This window comes from Lampris incognitus, chromosome 2, assembly GCF_029633865.1.
Source record: "Lampris incognitus isolate fLamInc1 chromosome 2, fLamInc1.hap2, whole genome shotgun sequence".
Lineage (NCBI taxonomy): Eukaryota > Metazoa > Chordata > Actinopteri > Lampriformes > Lampridae > Lampris > Lampris incognitus.
The window spans coordinates 25,671,597-25,685,536 of record NC_079212.1 but is presented as its reverse complement, the minus strand read 5'-3'; the positions used below and the strand labels follow the sequence as shown (position 1 = coordinate 25,685,536).

Below are 13,940 nucleotides of genomic sequence, written 5' to 3'. Positions count from 1 at the left end.
TACATGTGTGAATCATCACTGTGTTTAATAGACAGGCCAGCACAAGCTAGTTCATGACCTTTCTGGGGTAAAAGAACAGAATGAGAATAATTTCAGCCTCAGCTTTCACAAGCAATTTCACATCAAGTTTGGATTCTGATAGCGCATAGAAACAAGGACGTGTAGCCTAATGTCATAGATGTGAAGTGCAACTAGTTGTGTGACTTTGTTGTGGACAGAACAACAAGGGGAACATTGTCTTTAAGTTTGTAATTGGAATTGGAAGGAATTAAGCCTGATAATGACTGTGCATTTTAAATGGCGTCCTCACTGGATGCTGAACATTGATCAACAGAGCTAAAGTTAGCTTGACTGGATCATATTTTCAGCGTACTGAAAACTCAGAAAAGCAAGGTGACAATCGCAAACACCTCAAAATGTTTACAAAAAGATGGGGTGTCCGGGTAGCGTCGCGGTCTATTCCGTTGCCTACCAACATGGGGAAGGTGGTTCGAATCCCCATGTTACCACCGGCTTGGTCGAGCATCCCTACAGACACAATTGGCTATGTCTGCGGGTAGGAGGCCAGATGTGGGTATGTGTCCTGGTCGCTGTACTAGCGCCTCCTCTGGTCAGTCAGGGTGCCTGTTCTGGGGGGGAAGGGGACCTGGGGGGAATAGCATGATCCTCCCACGTGCTATGTCCCCCTGGTGAAACTCCTCACTGTCAGGTGAAAAGAAGCGGCTGGTGACTCCACAAGTATCAGAGGAGGCATGTGGTAGTCTGCAGCCCTCCCCACATTGGTAGAGGGGGTGGAGCAGTGACTGGGACAGCTTAGAAGAGTGAGGTAATTGGCCAGGTACAATTGGGGAGAAAAGGGGGGGGATCCAAAAGAAAAAGGAAAAAAAAGCAAGGTGATACATCAGAAACACTTCAAAACTTTTATCAAAAGATTGATTTGTTTGAGTACAATAAAGGTAATAGAGTACGTCTTTTTTACTTTCTGATGAAGGACAATGGCGTTACTATGAAATCCTACCTCCATTGAAGCCACATGGGCAATACTAAATGATAAAATATGAGGGAGCGACTAGGAGAGAATCGTAGTGGGGATACAGAAAAGTCTTCAATGCTTTAGAACAGGACATATATTCTAGATGCAGTCACTCACAAATATTTTTGAAGGGGTCACAACCCCCACCCACATCGACGCAAATGGTACAGCTAAACGTAAATGTCAGTCCGTGAGTGAGTGAGTGAGTGAGTGGGTGAGCGAGTTAGCAGCCAGGTTCATGAGATGCTGTGCGTCAATGAAAAATGCTCTCTTACTCTCAGTCTATGTGCAACAGCCCTTTCAGAAAACGTATATCATTTTTTGTGTTTTTAGCCTGTTGTATTCTCAAACATCCCATGACACATCATCTTTTTGAGGCCGCTCATTCTTTGACTTGACTCCAACTATTACAGGCCAGGGGTGCTGGATGGGGTCAGGAGGAATAGTGCTGACTGGCTCTCAGGGACATAGCACCCAAGGGCTGATCAGGCTATCAAAACTCTGCCTGTCTGGCCAGCCCTTTTTAAAAAATAGGCATGAACAAACAGCTCTGTTCCCATTCTTCTATTATCTCACCTAAATCTCATTTTTCATTATTCCTGCACCAGGGAACTCTTGGTGAAACAACAGAGTGAAGTTAGACATGCGCCCACGGGCAGGCAGCCCTTGTGTCCGTGCCAGAGAATTTGACTGCAGTCTGGTCTTTGTGCCAGATCTCAGCCCCTGTGTGCCCCATGCCTCCACCCCTTGTACCCATGACAGGGTCATAATAGAGCTCCAGCAGGAGGAGCCTGGTGAGGAGTACAGGGCCTCTCCACACTGGCACAGCTGAAATAGCCTCCTCCAGACGCTCACAGTTCACATAAATCCCACAGGCCCTCAGTTCAGGGGATGAACCATTTAATTACCCTTTTTAAAGCAATTATTGCCTGACTTGGCTGGAGGTGCTGCCTCGGTGAATATAAACTGAGAAACGAGGCCTTCACTGTCCCCGATGACTGAGAAAAAGAACTTCAAGAGTGGTGGAGCTCTGTAATGCTGATAAGCCAATCCAATCCATTACCAAGAGCGCATAAGGCTTTGAACTGGATACCCTTGTGTCAGAATTAGAAAAAAAAGATGATCAAGGAGCAAATTCTGAAAAAGAGCTTGGCAATGGGGGCATCATATCATATTAGTTGCCTGTTGATTATGAATTTTAAAAAAATGCAAATGATCAGCAGTGGGGTTTCCATTAAAGCAGTACTCAGTGATGTGGTGTGGGGAGGCCACCTGCTAATTACTGTAAACTGTGCTCGTCTGGACTGAAATGTCAGCTGACTCATAAGCTCCCGGTGAAACCTCTGCTGTAAGTAAGAAGCACAGGACATTGATGTGTACTTTTATCTGACAGGCCAGTACCTTATCAGATGTAACATATTTCACACGGAAGATTTACAGTTCTATACGGCGATAAGTGGCCAAAAAACCTCGCTGACTTTTGGTTTAAGTAAATTTGAGGAGCTTTGCTTCATGTTTGATAACCAAATAAGGTTTCAGTCATTTGAACTGTGTTGCACTTCTTTTTTTTTGCAGAATATAGAATAACACAAAATAAAACGTTTAGTGCCCTTGAAGGAATCATAGTTAAAAGGGATTATTTGAATAATTTGGCTAGTCTGAAGCACAACATTTCCAATACGTAGTGCATATCAGTAGGGGAGGCTGAGCGGCAGTGATTAAAACAACATAAATAATGATGTTTTCATCACCACCACCGCCACTCCTCAGATTTCTACATTCATAAACGACATGAGTGTTTTTGTTGTTGTTTGACTTGCCCCCGAAGACTTGGCGCAGGTTTGCAGCCCTGAGTTTGCTGCAGTCACCGCCGTGAACTGATATCTACTGAAGACATTTGAAAAGGGGCAGATGTCAGAAAATGTGCCGAGCATCTGCGATGCGTTTCCACTTGAAGTTGTCTGTCTCGTCTGTTTTGAAATTACGCTTGAAGTCTTTGGTAAAATGCTGTCTCTTTTCACACCGGGTCCATCAATATTTCAGAGGATGTAAATGTTGAAGTCTGACTTAAAAAGGTAGAAGGCAACATTCAAAAACAAGCTTCGGAGATAATCAGAGAGCATTTCGATAACTGTTCAGTCCCCAGAATCAACAGATGGTTTGGGTGGAGAGAAAATTACACATAGCCAGTTTAGTCTCAAACCACAGAAATTCCCTTTGCGTTACACGCAGTTCGACAACATCCAGCATCAACATACTTGCCAGGTAGTGGGCAGACTATTCTCATACTGTCAAACCTCTGGGCACATGATGGATGCTAGGCTACCAAAACCAGTCTGCTGGTTATGATGTAAAGATTTTTGTCCCCCCTTTTTCTCCCCAATTGTACCCAGCCAATTACCCCACTCTTCCGAGCCACCCTGGTCGCTGTTCCACCCCTCTGCCGATCCGGGGAGGGCTGCAGACTACCACGTCTCCTTCGATACATGTGGAGTCGCCAGCTGCTTTTTTCTCCTGACAGTGAGGAGTTTTGCCAGAGGGATGTAGCGTGTGGGAGGATCACGCTATTCCCCCAGTTCCCCCTCCCCCTCCGAACAGGTGCCCCGACACACCAGAGGAGGTGCTAGTGCAGCGACCAGGACACATACCCACATCCGGCTTCACACCTGCAGACACGGCCAATTGTGTCTGTAGAGACGCCCGACCAAGAAGGAGGTAACACAGGGATTCGAACTGGAGATCCCCATGTTGGTAGGCAACGGAATAGGCCGCTATGATACCCGGACGCCCGTTATGATGTAAAGATTTTATGCAAGTATTTTCACTGAATTCACAACACAAGTGAAAGAAAACTCCCTTATCCAAAATTATTCATCCATCTTCTCTGTGACACTAGCCCGAACCTGTGCATTTAACGCGTACTTGTGCATTTAACAAGGTGTCTGGAAAATGTTTAGAAGTCACGATGGGACCGGTAACCAACATAGTGCACAGAAGGTGTGATTCTGATCTAGTGAAGCACTCAATCGTAAACACCATCCACATACCATCCTTATCAAAGATTTGACTTTCATTCATCCCCACAAGTTCGCCCAAGACTTAACAACTACATCTGTCTGAGTAAATTCTCTTGAGCCTTCCCATCTTTTAAGAAGGGGATGGACCATGAAAACCACTGTCTTCTTTCATCCAGCTTGTCCTGAACCTGCCAACCGCAAGACACACTGGCTTCTTGTTCCACACAGAAAGTCCAACATCATTGTAGGGGGGGGACATGACAAATCAGTGCAAAAAAAAATTACAAATGCCACAAATCCCTGCAAACCTGATCGGATGAATTTCATGTTACTTCAGATGTAATCCCAGGCTGTTCTTACAAAAGACATGAATAACACATTGGTTCTGGTTCATTTGCTATATGGGCTTTGCTCTTGACGCTGGTAAGGCAGATACAAGGAAAATGTAAGATTCTCCGGCCAGATTTGATATTACACTTTTCATCTAAAATGCAAGTTGTGAATCAGGATGTGCGCTTGAATCAAAGACGTTTTGCGGATAGAAGGTAGTTTGCCTATTAACAGAGCACCTGTATCTTCAAAGGCATCCTGGGTGGAAAATATTTCCAAACAAGCAATAAGCAGTACTTCTAGGGTTGAGACCGGCTGTGATGGAAATTCAAATATCACAGTCTACCTGTGAGAAAAATAACAACAGTGGGCTGTGCTTTGGCAAGGATTGTGTAATCTCTAGTTCCAGCATGTTATTTACCAGGTTATTAAAACAAAAAAACCTTATAAAAGCTTCTGTGCAGCAGGAACTTTGCTACCGAACACTGTGGCCACATAGCAGCTACTCGAAACGAGTTTGATTTCTCTCTGGAAGAAATACAATCTTAAAACGAATGTGCCTGAATGTTTCCTCAATGTGAGCAGACTGATTGGGGTGCAGGGGACATGCAAGAATGCCTTGTTGGTGAGATAAGAAGCGCCTCGGAAAATTGGCCAGACGGAAGATTTGGGGATTTTCGTATCCAAGCAAAACCCGGGAGAGAAGACAGGCTTTTTTTAAGCGGAGGTGAAATCAAGTGGGTATGCAGGATGGAAACACAACAAACATGGGTTTATTGCTTTCAACATGTATAGAACAGGACATGCACCACACACAGGAAAGCCTGAATAAACTTTGCTCCAGGGGGAAGTGGGCTCCTCTTGTTGGACAATTCCAGGTTTCATTTCCTCAACAGGATGATGATTCAGCAAAGGCCAAAAGTCTCGGACCATCGCAAACCACAACACCAAAACAATGGGCTGCTGGCATCTTCTTAACCACTGGCCCGTGTGCGTGGATCTAAAGATACCTCATGACGAACCAAATTACTTGGCCAGATTTCCTCTTCCATCACTCAGGATATGCCAGGGAACCACATTAAAAGAGTGATGGTTACACGGACCTGGAAAACAAGCACTTATGATTTAAAATAGGACATTGTACACGTGCGTGGTAGTGGTGGTGTGTGCACGTACACACATGTGTATGTGTGTGTGTGCGCACATGCATGTGTGTATGCAAGAGGGGTAGGGGGCACAAAAGGAAAAAAATCCAATCAGAACAAGGTGTGTGTGTGTGTATGTGTGTGTGTGTGTTCTTGTTCAGCTACATTTGTGAAGACCAATTTGAGTTTTTAATCGTGAGAGTAGGGACATTGTCGGCTAGGATTCAGGATTAAAGTTAGGATTAAGTTAAGGTAACGATAAGGGTTAAGTTAAGGCTGATGGTTAAGGTTAAGTTTAGGGGCTGAGGAATGAATATACTGAATTAGAATCCTCACAAGTATAGAAAAACAAAAGTGTGTGTGTGTGGGTGTGTGTTGGTGTGTGTTTGTATGTGCACATAACAGAGAGAATGAATTGTTATGTCTCATGATGCATCTGCAGACGTGCTAACACAGTGCAGGCCAGCGCTCTTCTCACGGGAGTTTATCTCCAATCTCTCTGGAGGGCCTCCCTCTGTTGCCGGAGAGAGGAGGTAGAGGGAAGACCCAGCGTGCTGACATGAGAGCTAAACACTTCCATAAGCAGGGAAAGCCAGACGCAAACTGACATATTTTGGCGGGGGCTGCAAAAGACGACTGCTTGCTAACCATGCCGTAGTTAGTCGTGGTGCAGTATACTACAGTACGTCCACTAGGTAAACTGCACTAGATCAAGTATGACATCAGCTTGCAGTTTGGATCTTGTAGGTGAGCCTGTGCAAAAATATTTAGAAAAGATTGATGAAACATAATGGCGTATTCCCCCAATGGTTGAACTGAAGAGGATAAAATGGATTTTTATGTATGTCGCTTGTCAGTGGCGCAGGATCTAAACAGAATCCCATAAGAAAACGGGAATATATAAAGATTGGGAGTGACAACATTATTGTTTGTCAACATTTACTGCATTTATTTCCTCTATCTTATGGATAAAAACAGCATTTGCCCACCTCCCTCTGAACGTTAAGGGTTTAATTACAGCTTGGGATAATTTGCATCTTCTTAAGACTGTATACATGAGTGCAAAAGAAGAAAGGCGCTCTGTTTCACAGGTAGAGACCTGTCTTACATTAAAAGGAAATGAAGGCAGGGCCCAATAGTTTGCATCCAGAAAGGTTAGAAATCATCATCTCTATTGGATGAGACACCACGAGTCAAGCTCATTATGAGCACTTCAGTGGAGTGGCTGGATCACCCCCTGTTAGTTAAAACCATATGGGGGGAAAAATAACATTACTCTTTTTAAGAAGCCTACTTTGCTGGCAAAAATCTAGCACACGCTAAAAAGTATTTCGTGAAGATGGATGCAGTCCCTGTCGGAGCAGCTGTATAAAAAGAGGGGGGCATACTAGGCAATGGATGAGTTTCCTCTCAAACAGTAAGCAGAATAGTGACTTCACATCAGTGCAGTAGAAAAGACGACGGCAGATTCTACAGGACACAGACATCGATGGAAGCTCCTTCACAGGGAAAGTGCACCTCAGTCAACTTAGCATTTCAATGACTCGCTAACGGTTGCAGACTAGGTTACAGCCAAAGGGGAAAAACGCCCACTAACACAATGCAAAAGGTTTCTCTTGAGCTGAAAACACACACATACACAACTGGAGGAGATTGTGTGCAATATAGAATGACTAGTCGAGGTCTGTCCTTATCTGCAGAAGTCTTTTTTGCTGAGATGTTTTTATGAAGCTTGCCATTTCCCAGAAGGAATGGGAAAAAAAGCAAAACTCAGCATTGCACCAAAGTTAAGATGTATGTGTTTCTTGTTCAACAACTATTTTTGCACAATACTACAAAAATATGAGGTAATTCACATGGGAGACACCCCCCCCCCATGGAGCACTGTTTTCGTCCTGATTTACAACACACTTACAATGCACTTATGATTCAGCACTGAGACACCGAGAGAACATGTTAGTTGATAGGCGTGATACCTCATACTGTTTCTATGCATCCGACCATTTCTTTCAGATAACCGCTTGCATTCTGGATGGTGTGTTTTGTCCTTAAATCATCCTGTGACCTCACCGTGCACTCCTTCAGCTTTATGACACCTGACGCTCCATAAAACCAGTATGCGGTGCAATATATAGGAATGCTTCGCTCCAGCAGAATGAGCCAAGAGGCCTTTATCTACCAAGTTTTTCCTTTCAAATATCACTTTATTTATTTTTTTTTTTTTCCAGTGTACACTGACGCTAAATTTGCCATGCAGATGTTCCCCATCGACGGTATTACTGAGTGGTAAAAAGTTTTTTGCTATGAAAGCAAAACTTGGCATTAATAGAGAATTGCGGCTTTTCAGGATTACACACCTCTGTTCATAGCTGTCATCCTCAAACATCTGTTGCCTTGGGGATTTAGTGTGAGAGCTGGTAGTCAGACTTTTTTTTTTCTCCATCTCTCAATTTGCAAGGCTGCACATACTGCAAAATTATACCGCTTGATAAAAATAAAATAAAAAAATCCTGGCCATTGTGAGGAATATTTTTACCCAGATATACATTTCTTTGTTTGCAGATTTGTTCCTGGTTTGATTCTTGACCAAGCATTCGAAGTGAAATTCACTAAATGTTGCTTACTATGTCACCAGTGACCTTTTTTTTTTGGTGGTTGGCAATTCATCATCCTTTACAGAGGTAATGGGTAGAAAACAAAATGTCCAGCATAACCAGGGATTGAGGCTATTATAAATTTAGGAAAATAAAAAAATGACATCTTTTGGAAGTTGGACAGAAGCGCTAGTCTGATAAAATGTGATCTGAATCAAAAGGCATCAAAAGATTTGGCTCCAGGAAAGGTCCTAGATGGATAAAGAAGGGATGGAAGTGAAAAGAGCGTGTCTCTTGTTGCAGCTGGCAGTGTGAAGAGTATGTACACTCATGTCAGCACATGCACCGGGCTGCTCATGTACCACCTGAGTCGCAGCTGTGTTTGGAGTCTGCATCTCTGTCCAACAAGGACGCGGCGCACATAAAAGATGAACAATCCCTCAATCTCAGAAAAACACTGTATTGTCTGAGGAGATTTGGGAGGGAATTAGGCCTTTGAAAAGATAAGTATGGCAAAAATAAGAATCATTCGAGCATGGATAGGGTGGAGGAAATATCCACCCAAACTGAATTCAGTCATGTTTCTATCACTCAAACGGGGCCTAATTAACAAATGTTCGAACATGAATTTCTACGAGAATCTCTACCTTTTCAAGGACATACCTAGATTATATTCTGAAACACCTCGAATATATTCTGACATGTACATTTTCTAATTATTGGTCGCTGTTTGCTTCACTGCCAAAATTCATAGATTTCATGCAGCCAGCTCAATAGGATGAGCTCCATCTCTTTGCAATACACGAATAAACATTTCTGTTTCCCATTAACATGGTGAAAAGCAGTGCAGTAGGAGCACCAGGGCGCTAATCTTGGCTGTGAATAAATCTTGAGGAGGCCCCGCTGAACGGTGAAACAGTGTCAGGTTCAGAGTCCTCACCTCTCTGACCTCTGCACAGGCCTCCAGTCACACCTCACTGCAGTCAACAAATGCTGGCCGGCCTGCCTGCCCGTCTGCACTCCATATGTGCCAATGTGCCTGAGGAGGAGCAAGCCAGTTCAGTACACCATTGTCCCATCAGCCAAGATGGCCTCTCCTCTGGGGCTATAACTCAACAATGCATTGTTTACTGAGTAAGGTCTTCAACCAATTATCTCAACAGGGTGGCTGCTGCGTGTGTGTGTGTGTGTGTGTGTGTGTGTGTGTGTGTGTGTGTGTGTGTGTGTGTGTGTGTGTGTGTGTGTGTGTGTGTGTGTGTGTGTGTGTGTGTGTAAGGTGGTGGGGGAGGTTGGGGACTGGAGGAGAGGAGAAGGGTCAGACCTTCCTGACTGTTCAAACTACGGGATGGGGTTGGTGTTTGCACTACTGTGCTCCAAAAACCCTAAAGAGTCCTCATTGACTCTGAATGGGAATTAAGCACCAGGTAGTCAGACCTAAAAAGGCAAAGCACTGCACATAGGGGCCGACGTCGCTGCTTATTCTGTATGACACAACCCATCTGGATTTAGTTACCGAATCAAACTGTTGTTGCATAATATTTAGCGGAGCATAAAAGTGATGACTTGCACAGAAGGATGGAAGAGAATATGCTTCATGACAATGCTACATGGCCTGCAGCCCGAGTTGACACAGGAATCCAGGCTACCCTTCCCCCAGCCACAGTCTCAACTCAATGAAGTCAGGGGGCACTTGTGGCAGTCTATACTGGGGTGCAGTCTCTGGGCCAAATTTGTCAACAGCATTCACAGTTCTGATCTCATACACCAGAAAACAAAGTGACTTCACACTGCGTTAACATGAGGACAAAGTGCAAGGTTGTTGGCCCTGTTTTCATTTGGAGGAGAAAATATTGGTGCTTCAGTCATACCCCCAAATAGCACATAAGAGTGGGAAATAAACACTAAATCTGTGCTTGACACACAACTGTTTATGGCTCAAAGACTTTTCAGTCATATGTTCATGCATCATGTGAAGAGGGTTTTTTTCTCCAGTGCATGAGTGCTAACTTTACATTCATTAAGGATAATTAATTTTATCAAATCTTGCATAGCTCTTTATAAAATACTAATCCGCATGAATACAAAACTTGACAAGAATAATTTGTCTTTCTAACACTACTGGTGGTTCACAGCGGGATATGGGTGCCCGATTGTTGTGTTTTTATTGACTTTGATTGTTTGAGTTGATGAGAATGACCCTCGCATTCCAGCCAAGTGAAAGGAGAGTCCATAGCAACACCAGTGCATGTGCCTAATTGAATCAAAGAGACAGCCAGGCCAGCCTCAGCCTGCCAAAGTTCAAACTCATAATGCAAGAAACAGATGCCTGATCTCATACACCATGGTTCAAGATAATTCAATTAAGCCAGTATTGTTCTACTTCGACACCAAGACTGTGGTTAAAACAGGAGTCCATCTGATATTACCTCAGACAGCATCAACACGCCACTGATATTAGTCCTCTTGGGGTTTGATTTGTGCAATCTTGGATCCAGGTGATATCTAATGCCTCAACACAATGGACTCAAGCTGGCAGATTAACGATGAGCAAACAACTACCGGGCATTTGATGTCGAGTTTAGATGAAGGGGGTTATGTGCCGTATAGTCTACTGTGCACAAAGTCTTGCACCATGCCTTTTCTTTGTATGTGAGATCCTCTTGTCTTTTACTGTATGGTGTTGTCTTTTGCTGTGAATCTCAGCATAATAGAACACCTTAAAGTAGATCTACCCAACTCTGTTGATCGTCAGTTAGGTCTCTGCTTCAATGTAAGCAACTCAAAAAACTGCATATCTGTCAGCTCATTGCTACAAAACAGATTCTGCAAGGATCTTCATTTCTTCAAAAGGTCACCAGTGTACTTTTTCCATATCAGGGGCATCAATACACTCAGTGAAAAAGGTGATATATTTGTGTTTTCTGGCTTTTTTCAAAGTAGTCAATTTCTCGAAAAGCTTTGCTGGAGATACTGAAAACAGGATCACAGATAGCGCCTCCATGACATCATTGTATGTTGGGAGGACAGAGAGGTGTGAGATCAGTCATGGTCTCTGAAAGTGTGTGTGTGGGGTGGAGGTTCACTTCTCAGCACAGGACCAGTGGTCCTTTTCGAGACAATTCCTATCAGAAGCATAAAGACAAGCTACAATTCCAGACTAAATGATCATTCACTTTGCAATGAACAAATACATAATGGTACATGGTTAGTACACAAAATGAGAGTGAAAGCTTACATAACCATGTCAAATACTGTAGTAAGTACTCCTGTAGTATGTATGGCAATGAACACATGAAATCAACTTTAAGCAGGTTTTGTAATCATGAGTGTATTTTCTTTGTAAATGGAACCTAGTTTTTTTTTACAGAGAGAATTTGAGTATACATACAGTATACTATTATGTATCGTGAGCAAAAAAGTCTGTATGGGTGAAGTTTCACAGTCAGGTTCAACCTGCTAAGATGAGATGTAGCCTATTGACTGCAAATGCAGTTATTCATAAATGTAAATTAATCACACAAACTAAGTTGTTCATTCCGTTTCACAGGCACTGTTGAACCAGTGGCGTAAGCGGGCAACGCAAGGTGCAAGTTTAGAAAGTTTTAGGACTCGGGAGGCTCCAGCTTGACTATGAATAGCTTGTTTCTGTGGACCGAATTAGACCAGCTTCCCTCAACTCGAGGTTCTAGTTTGTCAGATTACTTTAAAAACGCGTCTGTCTATAGTGCGGCTAGTGTGACTCCGGACCTAAATATCTCACGCTGCCCCAACTGCGAGAAAAGCACCACACAACAACATCACCCCACTGTCCTCAGAACTGCCAATAGTTAGCATTCACCGCGTCGGCTGTAATTCCCACACACGGACATGCAAACTTTTGACTCGACCTGCGTGAAACGAGAGTTTGAATCGGCCCCACGTGCGAGCGCATGAAACGTGGAAAAAGTGTCTTTGGGTGCAAAGGCTGAGTCAGAAAAGTATGGAAGCGTTTCATGAAATAATTCACTTACAGTAACCAGCTGGCATGTGAGCGTCAAAGAGAGGATAAGTCCATAGATCGCGCGGACCCGCGTGCCCATTTTCCACCAACCCAGCACAGGCTGACGATGCTGGGGTAAAAGGGAAAAATCAAGGTCCTTCTCTGCTGGCCAGCGGTGGAAGTAGTTGCTTTGGTCTGATCCGCACTCCTTCAGATTTTCTCTCTAAATGAGGGAAAGCGAAATGCTCTTCTGGCGTCCCACACACCCGGCGGGACTTCATCCACAAGTAATGATCCTTTACGCGTTTGTTTGCAACAGGAATATCGGCGAGTTGTTATGTCTATGTAATGCGCGTTGATCGCCTCAGTTAGCTTCGCTTTATTATTATTTTTTTTCCTTTTTTTTCCTTCTCCCCCCCACCACTCCTGAAAGCTCGACTTGTAATGTGGGCGCAAGTCACTGGGACGTCCGACACTGGGATTGCAGGAGCGCTGCCCAGAGTAAAAGGCGGAATGGAATCCAGAGAGAGCTGAAAGACAGCTAATCCCCAAAGCAGCGAGACGCCACCTAGACCTGAGGCTCTCACTTGAACAGACCGACTTGTGTTTGAGCAGGGGCATGCACGAGTCTATGAAATGAAATATACCTTCGGGTGTTTCGATTATGCATAAAATACAATAAAAAAAACAACTAAGGTGTGATCGACAAGTTGATCAAGTTTAATCAGTTTTGAGTGAGCAATGAATTACCTGGCTCACAACCGTGAGTGCACTATTCGTGCCCTGAAGACATTTAGGGAGGGGGGGGCGATTGGAGAAGCTTTCTTAAATCCGAGTGTTGCATCGGGGGATTTTGTAAACAAGTTAGTGAGAAAATGTGGGTTTGGGGGTGAATTTATCATTAAACGATTATGGGATTTCTCGATACTGGGGAAAATGTACAGCAACTTATTCTAATGCACTGAACGATTCAAAGTTATGCCTTACTGGCTTTAGGTGAGCCAAAGCGCCCTCTATCGGTGGAGATTTGTGCATTGCACCACTTTTTTTTCTTTTTTTTGCCACCACATTCATCAGGACCCAAGAGTTCCCTTTAGTTTGCTTATAGGGCCGGCAGAGAGGTAGATGATGCTACCCTGACCTTGCTGAACTACCCGTATATTCATCTTGAACGTCCGTTGACTAACGTCAGGCTTTTCCACTGCTTCCAATACTATTCAGCCATTTTTGCTTGCAGGGAAACTTCTTTTAGACTTTTTGACAGACTGGTCACAATGTGTGAGAGTTAATGGTGCCCTTTCAAACAAGCTTAATTCATCCACTGGTTCACCTCAAGGATGTGCTCTGTCTCCCCTCCTTTATATTCTTTGCACAAACAGCTGTCAAAGTATATATCAGAACAGACACATTATAAAGTTTGCCCATGATTCTGGTATACTCAGCCTCCTGGAAGGAGAAAAACATCATGGGCCAAGTAGTTGATGACTTTGTGTCATGGTGTAAGTCGTCTCTTCTTGAGTTGAATGTGTTTAAAACCAAGGACATGATCATTGACTTTAGGTAGTTGGCACCCGACCCGAAACTGACAAGGTATCGAGGGGAACAAAACTGACCTGGTGGAAAATTACAAGTATTTGGGTACCGTGTTTGACAACGAGTTGAGCTTCCAACCAAATGTAGATGCAATTTCTCAAAACATCCGACGTCTGTACTTATTGAGAAAAATTAACTCTTTTAATGTGCGCACTTGAACGATGACTCTGCTCTATATACGTTTCATTGCGTCTATTCTGCCCTTCTGTGTTGTGGCCTGGTTTGGGAACCTGAATCTGGCCAGTAAGA

General features: G+C 43.7%; 1 protein-coding gene across 1 annotated transcript in view; it reads right to left on the bottom strand.

Annotated features, from left to right (window-relative positions):
* hspg2 (heparan sulfate proteoglycan 2) overlaps positions 1 to 12,262 on the bottom strand; it is a 129,021-nt gene extending 116,759 nt beyond the window's left edge. The window contains exon 1 of the mRNA XM_056302214.1: positions 12,130 to 12,262. Within this exon, the coding sequence (XP_056158189.1) occupies positions 12,130 to 12,198 (69 nt within the window). The 5' untranslated portion in view covers positions 12,199 to 12,262. The remainder of the gene's footprint in view (positions 1 to 12,129) is intronic.
* Between the last annotated feature and the right edge of the window lie 1,678 nt (positions 12,263 to 13,940).